This window comes from Prenolepis imparis, unplaced genomic scaffold (assembly GCF_030444845.1).
Source record: "Prenolepis imparis isolate NDT839.2.m4 unplaced genomic scaffold, iyPreImpa1.0 SCAF_35, whole genome shotgun sequence".
Lineage (NCBI taxonomy): Eukaryota > Metazoa > Arthropoda > Insecta > Hymenoptera > Formicidae > Prenolepis > Prenolepis imparis.
The window spans coordinates 283066-301416 of record NW_028141193.1 but is presented as its reverse complement, the minus strand read 5'-3'; the positions used below and the strand labels follow the sequence as shown (position 1 = coordinate 301416).

General features: G+C 44.6%; 1 protein-coding gene across 1 annotated transcript; it reads left to right on the top strand.

Annotated features, from left to right (window-relative positions):
• The first annotated feature begins 4145 nt into the window (after nucleotides 1–4145).
• On the top strand, nucleotides 4146–4985 carry LOC145946986 (uncharacterized). Its single transcript, XM_083056742.1, has one exon. It carries the CDS (start codon nucleotides 4146–4148, stop codon nucleotides 4983–4985), a length of 840 nt encoding a protein of 279 aa, XP_082912868.1.
• Nucleotides 4986–18351: the final 13366 nt, after the last annotated feature.

Here is an 18351-nt window from a genome sequence, read left to right as displayed (position 1 = left end):
TCGTCCAACATTCTTGCAACAAAATGGTTGTACCGACGTTTGTGGATCTGCAAGGATTTATTCTCAATAAACGATTTATCGTGAAGGAAGCGGCGATTCTGAGAAGAGGATTCGTTGTTTCACATTATTTTTTCGCATGCCCCGTACCATGGGGTGTGCTCATAAAATCGGAGAGGCGTCAAGCTTCATGGTTGACTCGAAATCATCATGGATTGCAATGGGAAGATGGAAGCGTTCCATACTGCATGGCTCAGCGTTTGATTACAATAGCTATCGCTGGTATGATACAAGAAGAAGAAGAAGAGACATCCTCTCTTGTGTACGTAAAAGGCCATGAAAAGCGAGAATGGTTGACCAATATAATGGATGATGCGAGAAACGGTTTCATTATTGAGACCTTGGATGCAAACTGTGAAGATATTCCTGCATTAAACAACTTAGATACTACCTATAGCCTACGTTGCGATAAACATATAAAAAATTGTGCTTTAGAAAATGTATTTAAAATATTTAATTGGTGGTCAAATCATCACACTGATTCGCCACACCCTTTTTTGAATAAATTAATATTGAAATAATATTATCTTTGTTCGCTCATTTTCCTCATACGCATACAAGTATTATATGTCCACACGTGCTCGTATTAATTTCATCATGTGACAGCATTCTTATGTTATAATTTTTTTAAATATAGTCGATCGATGTTCGAACGTGGTTGATTAACGTTCGATCGATGTTCGAACGTGGTTGATCGAGGTTCGAAGGTGGTTCGAAAGTGGTTGATTGACGTTCGATTGATGTTCGAACGTGGTTGATCGAGGTACGAACGTGGTTCGAAAGTGGTTGATTGATGTTCGATCGATGTTTGAACGTGGTTGATCGAGGTACGAACGTGGTTGATTGACGTTCGATCGATGTTTGAACGTGGTTGATCGAGGTACGAACGTGGTTGATTGACGTTCGATCGATGTTTGAACATGGTTCGAAAGTGGTTCGAAGGTGGTTCGAACATGGTTCTATTGACGTTCGAAGGTGGTTTCAATTTTAAATATTATTCATATGCTTATTCTCATCATGGAATCTTTGTCTCGGACCATCTGTTTTCTTATCTTATGTGCCGAGTAAGCGTTCAAGCTATTATGTCATACACCGCCTACTGTTTCTACCGAGAACGGATCTGTCTTCGCGATGTTCATCATAAAGTTTATGATATTTGAGGTGTAAAGATTAGAAGTGACAAAATGGAGAGAGAAGTTATTATGATTGATAGTGATGATGAAGATGTAATTATAATCGACAACATTGACAATGAGGTGGAGATGATAGATATTGCGGAAGAATCTGATAATAGTGATATAGAAGGATTAGATGAAGGGTCAGATGTAGAACCCTTCATAGATTCAGACTATAATAGTGAATGTAGTGAAGACTTCGCTGAAACATCCCAGCAAGTATTAAGCACATCAGAAATTTTAACAGTGAATGAAACTATAAAGATGTGTGCTATATATTATTATTATACCCCTGGACATGATCTCAAACTGTGTACACATTGTTTCGTAAGAATAGCGGAATTGTTTACATCTATTCACGCAGTACGTGAACATTTAACAAATATGTACGGTGTAATGTTAAAAAAATGGTGTTGCGATTGTGGTGGTCCGTTGCACCAAATAATGTTATGCAACATGTGTCCGGTGTGTATGCATTGTAAGTATCAGTTTTTATTCATGTTAATTTACTCTAAAATTTAAAAATTATTAAATTAATAAAAAAAACTTTTTTTTTTGTTATGTAGAAACCGCATCCACCTCGCCTCACAGCCACCGCCGACACCACCTCGCAGCCACCATCGCGCTGCTTTATATATTTTATATTTTTATATATTATAATTATTGTATTATATTTTACATTTTATATTTTACATTTTATATTGTTTATCTTATTATTTGTATTTTTTCTTATATATTCATATTATATTATTATATTTTTATATTATATTATTATATTTTAAATTTTAAATTCACACACACAAAATTGTATAATTGCACACACATACTCATTTTAAAAATAAAAATTATTTTAAATATTAAATAAATGTATTTATTTTAGAATAAGTCCTCTCCCCTTCCTCCTATTAAAATCTTATTATTAATTAAAAATTACTATAAATATTATTAAAAAAAAAAGTCTCTCTCGCGTCCGCCTCTCGTGCTCTCCTTCGCTGCATCAGCTCTCGCGCTCTCCTTCGCATCCTTTCGCTACCTCTCGTCATCTCGCGCTATCTCTCTCGCTCTTGCGTCATCTCTCTCGCGTGCGCCTCGCGCTCTCCTTCGCGTTCCTCTCTCCCCGCAGACCCCTCACCCATAAAGCTTCATGCGGTCTTTCACGGATTCCTCTCTCCCCGCGGACCCCTCGCGGACCCTAACCTCGCGGACGCCTCCCCCTCCCCGCGGACCCCTCGCGGACCCTAACCTCGCGGACGCCTCCCCCTCCCCGCGGACCCCTCGCGGACCCTACCCTCGCGGACGCCTCCCCCTCCCCGCGGACCCCTCGCGGACCCTAACCTCGCGGACGCCTCCCCCTCCCCGCGGACCCCTCGCGGACCCTAACCTCGCGGACGCCTCCCCCTCCCCGCGGACCCCTCGCGGACCCGGTACCAAAATCGCGGACGCTTCCCCCTCCCCGCGGACGCCTCCCCCTCCCCGCGGACCCCTCGCGGACCCGGTACCAAAATCGCGGACGCTTCCCCCTCCCCGCGGACGCCTCCCCCTCCCCGCGTGACGTCATTCCCCGCGCCCTGGGTTCCCCTCGCCCCTCACCCCCCCTCATTGCCCCTGGGTTAGAACTCTCATAGTATTACTACTTATGCATATTGTGGCGTCTCAACGTCACACGCAGGCGCCACGTGATAACGAGCGCCCCTGCGGCATATCAACGCCACATACATATACAAGCGCCTCGGAGAAAGCACCTGAGGCACGACAACCCTCCGGAGTTTCCCGAAAGCGCTTCCTCCCGACACGCGCACGTTCGCGGTGTCGCCGCTACGCGGCTACGCTCTCCCGATGGTGAAATACCTCCGATAGGGTATATAAGAGCGCGCGCCGCGCCGATCGAGAGCAGTTCTCGCTGCACAGGCGACTTTTGGGAAACAGCCTTTTTTGAAGCAGTTGAGAGTCTCGCGAATTCAGTGGGTAATAAGCCACTGTACATTTACGAAAGTTCTTCGCGCTGCAAAGCGACGAGAACAATAACCGGGGCTATCCACGTCCATTGCCGTCGCCAGCATCACCTGGGCAATATCTGCGGCCAGACCGACCCTGGACACCGCCAAGGCCAACCAAGCGAGTCCAGTGGAGTCTCCGAGAGTGGAAGCCATACCCGCTGGAGCTATCAGCTAGACTTACCAGGCCGACACGGAGTCTACTGACTACGTGGGACATCCGGATAAGACGACACACGTCACCGAACGAGCCGTGGCAGATACCGCTGTTGCTGTCGCCTTTGCCGCCATCTCCTCCCGTACATCGGAGGGCACATGCCGCTACCCAGACCTCGCGGATCAGCAGGGTTCGCAGGGCTATCCAGTGTCAGTCTACACTAGCCGACCAGGCAACGCAGTCAAGCAGTCACGACACCGTAGAGCGAGCCACGCAGTGTGACTACCATCTCACCACCGATCAGTCAACGCAATCCGATCTCTCCGACTGGGAGTCGACGACGACCTACAGCAGCAGAACGGCACAGACATCAACGCCTTCCGACGAGCGGAGCTATACTCCCCCAGGAACTCCGCCGGCGTTACGAAAGTGGGGGCCTATTCGCTATACAACCACGGAACCGAGGATCGAGTAGCGAGAGAAGAAAATAGCCAGATAACACCCGAAAACCGGCCCTTTTAGGGACACATAAAGCACTTACAATCGGTCCTTTTCAGTACCACCAAAAAAGGCGACCTACATATAGTTGTACATAGAACACAGAATAAACCTGACGGAAATCTTCAAGTTACTGGCTACACCTCACCAGCGAACCGCCTTTCCTCTGCGAAGCCATTGTGCCGCCAAATAAACAAACACGCGCCAAAAATATAACACAGCGCTAAATTGGTGACCCCGACGGCGAAGAAAATAACGAACGCAATGGCAAACAGAGATAAGAACGGGACAATAATCGTGGATGAAGACGAACCGAGAAGCAGCCGGATGGCACTAAGAGTACCGCCATTTTGGCCAGAGGAGCCGGAACTATGGTTCGCACAGCTGGAAGGCCAATTTGCATTAGCAAGCATCACAGAGGATGATATGAAGTATACACACACCCTCTCACGGCTCGAGCCAGCACAAGCCAGAGAGATCAAGGATGTTATTACGCATCCGCCGAGCAAAAACAAATACGAGACTCTGAAAAAAGCTCTCATCCTACGATTGACGGACTCACAAGAACAAAAGATACGCCAGTTATTAGAGAGAGAGGAGATAGGCGACCGCAAACCATCGCAGTTCCTCCGACATCTAAACACCCTGGCGGGCTCAATGGTGTCATCCGATCTCCTACGAACTCTGTGGCTGGGACGCCTACCACAACACATGCAGGCGATCCTAGCAGCTCGCATAAGCGACAAACTAGCAGACGTAGCCGAACAAGCAGATCGAATTCACGAGATCAACAACAGCAGAGCACTTGTGCTGACAACATCGTCACATCCAACGCCGACGGCAAGCCCAAGCGCTTGGGAACAGCAGATAGAAACGCTGACCAAGCAAGTCGCCGCTTTAACAACCCAGATGACCAAAATGGCGAAGCAGATGGGCCAGGAGAGAGGCAGAAGACGAGAAAGAAGCTACTCCAGAGGCAGGTCACGAAGCAAAACGCCCAAACAAGATGGCGTATGCTTCTATCATCGACGCTTTGGAGATGAGGCCAAGAAGTGCACACATCCATGCACATACAAAACAAAAAACGAAGAGGGCGATCGCTAATGGCGGCCAGCGACGCCAACTCAGGATCCAGCCGCCTTTTCGTAACGGATAAGACAACAAGACAACAATACCTGATAGACACCGGATCAGACGTCAGCGTCTACCCCCACACAATGATGGAAGGCAGGAGAAGGGCCGAGGCGTACTATAGGCGAGCTATATGCTGCAAACGGGTCGAAGATCACCACATACGGCTACACGACAATAAAGCCGAATTTCGGCCTACGAAGAGATTTTCCGTGGCGCTTTATCATAGCCGAGGTCACACAACCTATCATTGGCTCAGACTTCCTGTCTCATTACCACCTGCTACCAGACATACGGAAGAAAAAGCTAATAGACGGGAAAACAGGACTCTCGGCGACTGGCGCGCCATCCGACAGCAGGGTGGAATCAATAAAAGCCGTACACCACGGAACAAGCTACCATCACATAATATCGGAGTACCCGAATATTACGCAGATAGAGAGAACACAGACACAAATAACGCACAACACCGTGCACTATATAAAAACAGCAGCAGGACAACCGGAAGCATGCCGTCCGCGAAGATTGGCACCCGATAAACTCCAAGCAGCAAAGGCAGAATTCGACCTACTGCTTCGAGAAGGGATAATTCAGCCATCTAAGAGCCCATGGTCAGCACCACTCCACATGGTACCGAAGAAGAGCGATACATGGAGGCCGTGCGGAGACTACCGCAAACTAAACGCAAGGACAATACCGGACAGCTACTCAGTGCCACACATAGAGGACTTCGCACAAGCACTACATCAGAAAAAAATATTTACAACAATAGACCTGGTACGGGCGTACAATCAGATACCAGTACACCCAGCAGATGTACCCAAGACGGCCATCACGACGCCATTCGGGCTGTACGAGTTCCTGTACATGCCTTTTGGGTTACGAAACGCAGCCCAAACATTCCAACGATTCATAAACGAAGTTCTGCATGGATTAGATTTCTGCTATGCATACATCGACGACATCCTCATAGCATCAGCCACACCACAAGAACACGAGGTTCATCTACGGAAACTTTTCACCCGTTTAAACGCATACGGAATAAGGATAAACCCTGCCAAATGCGTATTCGGAGAGAAAGAAGTAAAATTCCTGGGATACCTGGTTACAGAACATGGCACCAAACCATTGCTGGAGAAAGTGGAAGCCATCCGGAACTTTCCTAAACCAGCCACTGTCAAACAACTACGACAATTCCTGGGAACGTTAAACTTCTACAGACGATTTATACCAGGCGCAGCACAAGACCAGGCAAGGCTAAACGACGTCTTAAAAGGCCCGAAGACTAGAGGAAAAAGTCCCGTGGCCTGGACGACAGAACTCGAGCAGGCGTTCCATAATTGTAAGAACAGTCTGTCACGAGCAACACTATTAGCACATCCCGACCCAGAGGCCGAACTGGCAGTAACCACAGACGCGTCGGACGTAGCGATCGGCGCAGTAATCCAGCAGCGCACCAAAGAGGGCTGGCAACCACTCGCGTTTCTAAGCAAGAAACTCAACCAAGCGCAAACAAAGTACAGCCCATACGATCGAGAATTGCTAGCGGTATACATCACCATTAAGCACTTCAGACACATGCTCGAAGGACGATGATTCACGGTGTATACGGATCACAAGCCTATCACCTACGCTTTCAACCAAGATCCACTACGCAGCTCTCCACGGCAAGCGAGACACCTCGAATACATTGGACAATTCACTACCGACATACAACACGTAGCAGGCAAAGAAAATGTCGTAGCAGACACGCTGTCCAGAATCGAAGCAATACAAAAACCTGTCAGTATAGAAGAAATGGCAGCCACTCAGGAAGGAGAGGAAGAGCTGCAAACACTACTGCAAACGCAAACGGAGCAGAGTCTAAGACTGAGCAAGATACAAATCCCCGGCACCACGAAAAGCATATATTGCGATACAGCCACGCCAGCAACACGTCCATACGTGCCTAAGTCACTACGAAAGCAGGTATTTCAATCCCTGCATGACTTAGCACATCCAGGAACAAAGGCATCAGCAAGGCTCGTCGCAGAACGATACGTATGGCCGCATATACGCAAGGATTGCATCAACTGGGCCAGAGCATGCATCCAATGCCAGAGAGCGAAGGTAACACGGCACAACGCAGCACCAATAGGAACGATTAAGAGCCCTACGGCGAGATTCCAACACATACACATGGATATCGTCGGGCCATTGCCACCATCCAGAGGATTCAAATACTGCCTCACGATCATAGACAGATTTACGAGGTGGCCAGAAGCCATGCCCATACCAGACATCTCCGCCGAAACAGTAGCGAGGCACTTGTACAACCAATGGATCACACGATACGGCACACCAGCACGAATCACTACCGATCAAGGCAGGCAGTTTGAAGCTGACCTCTTCAATAAGTTGGCGCAATTCACTGGATCAAAGCACATACACACAAACGCATATCACCCAGCAGCAAACGGCATGGTGGAAAGACTGCACCGACAACTCAAGGCAGCCATCAAGTGTCATCAAACAAATTCATGGACAGACACTCTAGGAACCATATTGATGGGCGTAAGAGCAGCATACAAGGAAGACCTGGGTACCACAACAGCCGAGCTAGTCTTCGGGGAACCAATCCGCTTACCCGGACAGTTTCTCCAAGAACAAGAAGGGACGTTGAAACCAAGCATGAACGACTTTGTGGAGCAGTTACGAAAGGCAACACAGGCGTTACGACCGAAAATCAAACGCCATGGACAGCCAGCCACATTCGTATTCAAGGACATGAACACAACAACACATGTGTTCCTAAGGCACGACGCTCCGACAGGAGCACTTCAATTCACATACGACGGCCCATACAGAGTACTACTAAACAGAGGCGAGAAAACCTTCAAAATCCACATCAACGGAAAGGCGACGAACGTATCCATAGACCGTCTAAAACCGGCGTACATCATGGCTGACGAGGAAACGACCGAAGCTATGCAGGAAGCGAAGAAAACACACCAAGGACCAAAGACCGCAGCAGAGGGAACAACCAGGGCCGGACGAACAACACGACCACCAGTTCGGTTCCAGAGCTGCAAATAGAGGGGCCTCACCACAACCAAGGGGATCCTGTGGCGTCTCAACGTCACACGCAGGCGCCACGTGATAACGAGCGCCCCTGCGGCATATCAACGCCACTTACATATACAAGCGCCTCGGAGAAAGCACCTGAGGCACGACAACCCTCCGGAGTTTCCCGAAAGCGCTTCCTCCCGACACGCGCACGTTCGCGGTGTCGCCGCTACGCGGCTACGCTCTCCCGATGGTGAAATACCTCCGATAGGGTATATAAGAGCGCGCGCCGCGCCGATCGAGAGCAGTTCTCGCTGCACAGGCGACTTTTGGGAAACAGCCTTTTTTGAAGCAGTTGAGAGTCTCGCGAATTCAGTGGGTAATAAGCCACTGTACATTTACGAAAGTTCTTCGCGCTGCAAAGCGACGAGAACAATAACCGGGGCTATCCACGTCCATTGCCGTCGCCAGCATCACCTGGGCAATATCTGCGGCCAGACCGACCCTGGACACCGCCAAGGCCAACCAAGCGAGTCCAGTGGAGTCTCCGAGAGTGGAAGCCATACCCGCTGGAGCTATCACCGCCTAGACTTACCAGGCCGACACGGAGTCTACTGACTACGTGGGACATCCGGATAAGACGACACACGTCACCGAACGGGCCGTGGCAGATACCGCTGTTGCTGTCGCCTTTGCCGCCATCTCCTCCCGTACATCGGAGGGCACATGCCGCTACCCAGACCTCGCGGATCAGCAGGGTTCGCAGGGCTATCCAGTGTCAGCCTACACTAGCCGACCAGGCAACGCAGTCAAGCAGTCACGACACCGTAGAGCGAGCCACGCAGTGTGACTACCATCTCACCACCGATCAGTCAACGCAATCCGATCTCTCCGACTGGGAGTCGACGACGACCTACAGCAGCAGAACGGCACAGACATCAACGCCTCCCGACGAGCGGAGCTATACTCCCCCAGGAACTCCGCCGGCGTTACGAAAGTGGGGGCCTATTCGCTATACAACCACGGAACCGAGGATCGAGTGGCGAGAGAAGAAAATAGCCAGATAACACCCGAAAACCGGCCCTTTTAGGGACACATAAAGCACTTACAATCGGTCCTTTTCAGTACCACCAAAAAAGGCGACCTACATATAGTTGTACATAGAACACAGAATAAACCTGACGGAAATCTTCAAGTTACTGGCTACACCTCACCAGCGAACCGCCTTTCCTCTGCGAAGCCATTGTGCCGCCAAATAAACAAACACGCGCCAAAAATATAACACAGCGCTAAACATATCATCCTCCGTGTAAATGTCATCATCGGGAATTCTCTTGAATCAATTCGTATAATCCTGGTGTACCAATGTACTTCACTTTGTCTATAATTATAGAGTCATATTTGTCAATGTCGAATCGTTTGTTACCGAGACGCATTTCATCCTTGTTGAAATAGACACCGTACACGTGATCGATTTTCCTTTCTTTGTCGCCACCGAGGAGAGTACTCATGTACTCTTGTCCCAGTGGTCCCAAGTGCTTTCGCAACATTTCTTGACCTTCCAGCGTTTGTAATGTGTTTCGAACAAACGATGTTTCGAGCGTGCTGCCCGAGGTTTCGAAAACATTTTCGTTTGCGAGTGTTTCGGGTATCATAGGTTGTACGATTCTTGTTGTCGCGAACGGTGTAGAGGTTATCATCGGTTCATCCAGTAAAGCATTCGATGTACGCGGTGTCGATGAGCGATTCGGGTTTGACCGTTTCCTCTTTTTCGGTGTCGCATCATCCTTCTCCTCTTCCTCCTCCTCCTCCTCCTCCTCCTCCTTGTACCGCTTGATGGGTAAGATTTTAATCTTTGCGGTACTTTCCGGCTCGTTTTTCACCGCGATCGACAATCTTTTGTAGCGGCTCAATAATAGGTCTAAAATGGGTCTTGACCGCGATATCGTCATCGATCTTACCGGTCTTCAAAGCGCGATGTTTCTTGCGGATTGATTCACTCGTTTTCGCAATCTCCTTCGCTATCTTTTCACGTTCGCGAATATTATCGTTCTCAGCCATGTCGGTAGAGTATCGAACGCTCGTGTTTCACCTCTCTCGACAGAACATCGGCAACGACTAATTGTTTTGCGGTATCGCGAACACGTTAAATCCGTTTCTGTATCGGCCGTTCGTAAGTGAGCTATCCTTATCTATCACTAGAAATCCATACTTTTGCTGCCAACAAGTACGACATAATTCACTGAAATCCTCATATGATATGTTGGTATTCACGTGATCGTTGTACACATGTTTCAAGTTGGTACCGTCCTGTTTAAACAAGATTAGCAGGTTTGCGTTGTCGCGTATAAGATGTTTCGGTATTCTTGCGTATGTCTGACAGAGATAGAAGCAGTCGACGTTCGAGTGGCGTCCCATTGAAAAGTACTCTCTTATCGTATTTTATTTGTCACACGCCACGTCATCGAAAACGAAAATCGAGTTTGGACATGCTTCGCTCGGTGGAATGACGTCACTGTTATTGGAGAATGTAAAATAGCCGATTTCATCGATCGACGTCAACAAATTCTCCAGATACCGATATTTTAGCTGTTGCAGCGACTTTGAGTACACGTTTTCAAAGCGGACGCCGTGCGGGCTTTCTATCAAACTAATCAACACGTTAGTTTTAACACAATTCGAAGGGCCGCAAACGATCGCACGTATAGTAGTCGGCAGTATTGACCGTGTCTACGCATCTCCGCGTTGTCCCCCATCGATCGTAATCTGGCGTCGTAATTCGTCACGCGTCGCACGAAATTCATGTTCACACTCCTGACTGGATCGAACGTCTGCCTATTTATAGCTGCGCGGAACCGCGAATTGCTCAGTAACGAAAAAATGTTTGTCTTGCTATCAAGTCCTTACGATATTTGTAATTTGAGCGCCGAACACTCTCGCATTTAATTGGGTTACGGTTTTTATTCCATTTTTCTCTATGTCTTCTCACATTTTTAGAGCCATTTCTAAATTACGTAAGGCTTTTGTTTGTAACAATTTTTTACCACTCCCCCTCCATAAATAACAAAGCTGCCGAACGTCAACGCAAATAGGTAGAGGCCTATTAAATCACGTTTGACATGTTCGTCGCAGCGTCGGCTTAAAATCTTCATTCCTTTCCTAATGATAAAATGTCCATAAAATGAAAAACATAGTTTTAATGAACTCTAGAACGCTCCGTTGACGAGCAGCCGGACATCGGCGCTTTCATAATAAAATTATATTAACGAGGGTACAAAATTGTCAATCATCGGCGCTTGTTCTATACCTTTTTGGGGAAAATGTCTAAGACCCCTCATAAAAAAGTCGTAAAGATACCATCTACAAATATTGCACTCAGAAAACTCCCCCTCCTTTGTCGAAACATCCCCCTCCACCCGCGTGACGTCAGCCCCCGCGCCTACGAGATACCCCCGCCCCGCGTGACGTCATACCCCTCGCCACGGAGAACCCCCCGCGCCCCGCACCCCCCTCAGAGGACCTGGGTTAGAACCGGCATAGTATTCCTACTAACGTTCTCTCGAGACTCGTATTTTATCGGCAATCGTGACGTTGGTTGCTCTCTACGTGAATTTTATCGGAACGAGTTAGAAAAAAAATTATAAAAATTATTAAAAAAATTATATCAAAAATATAATACGTTTAATCTAATTGTAAGCTTATCCCGTTTCTACACAGAGAGAATTTTCTCTTAGAATTTATCCTGAAAATTATGATAACGCGGGACAATATGATATGGAAAGAATTTTATGAGAATTTTTCTGATTAATATTTATCACAATAAAATAATAATATCTATCGTTTACGTTATATTATGACTCTGAAAAGAGAATAATAATAAAACTCTGAAAAGAAACAAGTTTATAAAAACACATAACTAACATGCATTAAGAGAATATTGGCTAGATGTGTGACTCTACAAAATAAAATAATTAAATAATAAAATTAATGAAATAATAAAATAGTAAAATAAAATAATATTTAAAAGTGAAAAAAAAACAAAATGATTAAGAACCATCAGGTGTGCATGTTCTCCATATAAATTTTGCGCGTTATACAGTTCCAAATGCCTGGCGTCTACTTCAAAGTTTACACAATTAATGTTTTGTGATTCAAAATGAGACCGAATAACACAAATCGCGGAAACAGTATCATTACACATTACTTTGGTGTCTGAAATATCTGTGCTTTCATCAATTAAAATGGAAAATTTACAACTTCGTAAGTTTTGAACAATATTTTCAATTTCGCGTTTTGCAATAATTTTTGTGATAATATTTGCGTATTTTCAGTCGCGTTATGTTTTTCGGAATTAATTTCTTTCGAATTTTCCAAATGTTTAAATGTTTCAGAATATTTAATTAAATCCGTTTTGCAGCAGCTGATGGTCTTATTACATATTATACAAATTGCTTTATATTTTCTACAGCAGTGCTGGGATTTACTTGCCATTTACGGCGAGATTTCGAGACGCACGCCTCTTGCCCCCCACTCCTCGCTCGCGCCATAACAACGCAGCGCCGGCCGCTCGTAATTAAGGAGCGCGGCACATAGTCTCAGGAACGTGCGTATCAAACGTAATAGCACAGCCGTAAATGGCAAGTAAATCCCAGCACTGTTCTACAGGATGAGGAGCCAACCATCCTTTAAAAATATTTTCATCTAGCCATGCTTTTTGAAATTTCCTAATTCTCTGTTTTTTAATTGCTCCTTTTCCTACGTTATCCATTTTAATATTATTATATTAATAAATATATAATAAATAATATTATTTATAATTAATCGACTTACCTAACTAACCCTTACTGCTCGCTGTCAGCTGTCACTAGGCCTGCCGCCCGCCGCCAAGACTTTACCGCCCACTTGATAGCTAACATGATACGCCGTTGTTTCGGCCGCGCATGCGCATAAAACCCGGTCCATATCGCCACACTGAGCTGTAACATCAATTAACAAAATTCGGTATATTTATACCTATAAAGGTACAAACAAAACGGATAGCGGTACACACGTCTGCAGACGATTACAAAACAACATTCGTTTACAGAATTAAAATATCTTAAAAAAATGAGACTATTAGCTGTAACATCAATTTTTAAAACTCGGTGTATTTACACCTGTAGGGGTACAAACGAAACGGAAAGCGGTACAAACGTCTGCAGGCAATTACAAAACAGCACCCGTATACAAAATTGAAATATCCCAAAAGTGACATTATTAGCTCTAATATCAATTTTGAACATTCGGTATATTTACACCTGTAAGGATACAAACAAAACGGAAAGCAATACAAACGTCTGCAGACGGTAACAAAACAGCACCCGTTTACAGAATTAAAATTTCTCATAAAATGACATTATTAGCTGTAATATCAATTTTAAAAATTCTGTATAATTACACCTGTGTAGATACGAACAAAATGGAAAGCGGTACAAACGTGCAGGCAATTACAAAACAGCACCCGTATGCAGAATTGAAATATACCAAAAAACATTATTAGTGGCACTGTCCGCTCTTAGCACCCTTCGCAAAACCGAGGGGGAGCTTCTGCGACCTAGGTTTGATATATTTTTATCTGTAGGGATACAAACATAACAAAAAGCGGTACAAACGTCTGCAGACGATTACAAAACAACATTCATTTTGTTACGTCCGCGCGGGAGTCGCGGGGTATAATTCGCGGAATATATTTTCACGAACAACGTATTCGAACTATTGCGCAAGACAACGTCGCTTTTCGGAGATTTACTTCCGGGGATTGCCCGCGACGGAGGCTATCCGAATGTATGGTCACGCGTCAAGAACGGATAGATACAAGAGTGAATAGGAAAGACGAATTTGCGTTGTTTAGTTAGAGGTATTCTGGGTATCTGTCGAACGAATTGTTAATCGCGTGGAAAACGGTCACTACTGTATTGCCGTCACTGTTCGTGTAGGGAGTTTCTTCTCCGTCGAGATACTTTAGATATGCGATTTGACACATGAGACAATGGTGGTGTGGATCGCGAGTTTGTGTCAATATATTCATATTACACACGGAACACGTTATTCCAGTGGGCAACTCGCCGATTATGAGGAGGTGCTTTACTGAAATTACTCAATTAGACTTTTCGCTTGTGCTTAATTTGAAGTAACAACGTATGCACAACGCGGCGTCCGTACCTAGATGAATGTATCCGGTGGCACGTTGACAATAAATCGTCTCGACAGTCTCGATTGTTTCCTCCTCAAAGGGTGGAATAATATAGTTGGAGAAACTACGCGGACACATGAGCAATATATTGTTTAAACAATTAAAGCGTGTTAATATTGGAAAATATTCGTTCTCTTATTCTAGCACGAAAAGCGAAACCAGCCAAAGAATTTGGAAAGAGAAATCGCTCCCTTGTTTTTTATGACTGACCCTTTTTTTATCGGACCCGAGTTTCACTTTTATGACTGACCCTTTTTTTTCCTATCATGACCCGAGTTTCACTTTTATGACTCTGTAGCTACGTACTATTTTAGTTTGGTTTGCCCGTTGAAGAAGTTGTTCATTTACAGTTAACGTAAAACGTTATTGTTACCTTTAAGTGACCGAAGGATCATAAGTTGACGAGAGATATTTCTTTTACTTACTTTTTAGTCGAGCTTGTAGTTGGTGGGTGGCAGTTCCACGATGTTTTGGAATGGCTTCTCGTATTGCTCGTGCAAGGCTTCAGCTCTGCGTTGGAGGTACCCGGATTTGCGGGGGTCGTTTTCTGGGATGTCGACTGGCGGGGACTCAGGTTTTTCGATGTCGATTTGCGATAATTTCGCGGGTCACTCTCTTAGTAGCACGTGTTTGGTGAATAATGCCTCGTATTCAGGATCGTTGTAATAATCTGTGCCAATAATAGAATATTCGTTTGGTTTTGCCGGGTGGTAATAACGCGCAACTATTCGACGAAGCTGATTCTTCCTTTCTGCACGGCGTGTCTTAGGCATTATAGATCATATAGAACATTCTGGAGACTGCGGTACTTTCACAATAAGTCGACGTGCGGCGGTCCTCACTGTCGGTTATTGTTTCGGTATATAACTGTGAGCGGGTTGTCCTCTCGAAACAGTCACTACAGGTTCCAGAATTTAATAGAAGAAATGAATTGTTTAGCAACGATGAGCGGTTCGTCCTCTCTAAATCGCAGCCTAGAATTCAATAATAGTTTATTTAATAAGGAATTATACGACACGTGCACGCTGGAGCAACAACTGAATTTAGAGATTTTGAGAATGAATGTAAGATGTAGAACTAGAAACGCGTGAGGTTAAAGATGAGGTTGTATTTTCAAATAAATATTAGAATTGTTAATATAAAACACAATTTATTTAAAGTTAACACTAGACGCACTTAATACAAGAAATCAAATCTTAGAGTTAGAGCTTATTATTAGATTTAGAATTAGAGTTAGAATTTGAACTAGGATTTAAAGATAGAGAGCGGTCGGAGTAGAACTGCTCTGGTTGGAGTCGCGATTAGAACTGACTAAGTTTGGGACTGATCTGAGGTCCTTCGTTTCGGCGGCTCGGCGTTGCGGCGGCCCATGGTGGGGGACGCTTGCCGTAGTGGGAACGCTCGCCGTGGTGGGAAAGTTCCTAGGCGCTACGCAGCGCCACGTTTAGGCACTAGGCGGAGTTAGGCATCATGGCCGTCGCTGGCGCGCTTTTCAAACAGCGCTAAGGGACTTAGAATTATTTGTATGAGAAACATAAGAAAATGAAAAATGTTTAGCGGCCGGACGTGATAGTTTACAGAATTAAAAAATGACACTATTAGCTGTAACATCAATTTTTAAAACTCGGTGTATTTACACCTGTAGGGGTACAAACGAAATGGAAAGCGGTGCAAACGTATACAAACAATTACAAAACATCACCCGTTTACAGAAATAAAATTTCTTATAAAATGACATTATTAGCTGTAACATCAATTTTAAAAATTCTGTATAATTACACCTGTATAGATACGAACAAAATGGAAAGCGGTACAAACGTCTGCAGGCAATTACAAAAAACAGCACCCGTATGCAGAATTGAAATATCCCAAAAATGACATTATTAGCTTTAATATCAATTTTGAACATTCGGTATATTTACACCTGTAGGGGTACAAACGAAACGGAAAGCGGTACAAACGTCTACAAACAATTCAAAACATCACCCGTTTACAGATTTATAATATCTCAAGGAATGACAATGTTAGCTCTAATCTCAAAATAGAACATTCGGTATATTTTTTTTGTAGGGTACAAACGGAAAACTTGTGTTGTTGTTTTCTACGATATACGTTTGCAACGTTTTCATGAATTTACTTTACAGCATTTACCTCACATGAAGATAGGATTAGGATGAACGGCGGACTTCGAAAACTTGATTTGTTGGCTTCTACAGCCTAGATTTGTTACGTTTCCATGATTTCAACGTGCCGCATGCACTTTTGATGAAGATAGGATCAGGATGTACGGCGGATTTCGAAAACTGGAACCGCTGGCTTCTACGATTTAGGTTTGCCTAGTTCTCATGATTTCAACGTACCGCATGCACGAATGATGAAGATAGGATCAAGATGAACGGCGGATTTCGGAAACTCGATTCACTGGCTTCTGCGACCTGGGATTTGGTATATTTTTATCTGTAGGGGTACAAACATAACAAAAAGCGGTACAAACGTCTGCAGACGATAACAAAACAGCACTTGTTTACAGAATTAAAATTTCTTAAAAAATGACACTATTAGCTGTAACATCAATTTTAAAACTCGGTGTATTTACATCTGTAGGGGTACAAACGAAACGGAAAGCGGTACAAACGTCTGCAGGCAATTACAAAACAGCATCCGTATAGAAAATTGAAATATCCTAAAAATAACATTATTAGCTCTAATATCAATTTTGAACATTCGGTATATTTATACCTGTAAGGGTACAAACAAAACGGAAAGCAATACAAACGTCTGCAGACGGTAACAAAACAGCACCCGTTTACAGAATTAAAATTTCTCATAAAATGACATTATTAGCGGCACTGTCCGCTCTTAGCACCCTTCGCAAAACCTTGCGAAGGGTGAGACCCCTCACCACGTCAAGGTGGCGGACAACGAGGGGGAGGGGGCTTCTGCGACCTAGGTTTGATATATTTTTATCTGTAGGGATACAAACATAACAAAAAGCGGTACAAACGTCTGCAGACGATAACAAAACAGCACATGTTTACAGAATTAAAATTTTTCTATTTGTAACCAGTCTTCGGCGTGGACTGGGAACGGAAAATATGACCCTCGCGGTATTTTTTCGCGATGGAACCTATTCCGTTTATTATTCCCCGGCGTTGGTTCGTCGGTGGTTTATATCTGGTTCGGATATTCACGGTTCGGATCTGTGCCATGAGACTTTTTAAATATTTCGCTTCTCTCTTCGTGATATTCTCGAAGTTGGTACACGCGTCTTGTTAATACTGTACATGAAACTTCAGTGCCTCACATTTTAATTGATGCTGTTGTATATATTCTTCTATTTGCTCGTACCTTTGAGTTAATGCTTCCAGATCCAATTTTATGACGAGTTTCCATGCTTCCTTGGTGTGATGTAGTCGTCCTATTTTTTCAAAGTATAGACCTGGGTTATGATTGAATTCTTCTATTTCGTATGGGCGTTCCGTGTCATATGGTCTTGCTCTTACCTTGCTGTTCCAGCAGGTAAGCATTCTGCAATTGAGTATTATACTATTTTATTTTGTTTTGTTGGGGAGGTAATTTTCTTTTAGTTTATGCTTCTATAAATTGCTTGAGCTTGTTTACATGTATCCGTATTGTCTTCCTCCCTTTTTTTATAGTATAATTTACTTCAGAATTCTTTTCTAGTATGATATACGGTCCAGTCCATAGAGATTCAAGTTTTTTCGATCGTCCTCGTCGTAGTGTCTCGTCATGAACCAATACTTGACCGCCTATTTTAAATTGCGTTATTTTGGTGTCCTTGTCGTAATATTTCTTGGCCTTAATTTTTTCATCTTTGAGATGTTCTCTCCCCCGTTGATTTGAAGCCCGTATTCTTTCTCTTAATTCCTGTGCGTAGTCGTCATAGTTATATGTCGGCTTCGGAGGTTTCGTCAGTGCTGTCGGTAGTTCCGCTTGATGTCCATAAATTAATTCAAAAGGTGTGTATCCTATCGCTGTATGCGGTGTCGTATTATAGGTGAACATCGCGTATAGTACCCATTCATCCCAATCGGTTTGATC

Excerpts from the sequence above, each read along its gene's own strand:
- LOC145946986 (XM_083056742.1), top strand. The coding sequence starts at position 4,146 with ATGGCAAACAGAGATAAGAACGGGACAATAATCGTGGATGAAGACGAA.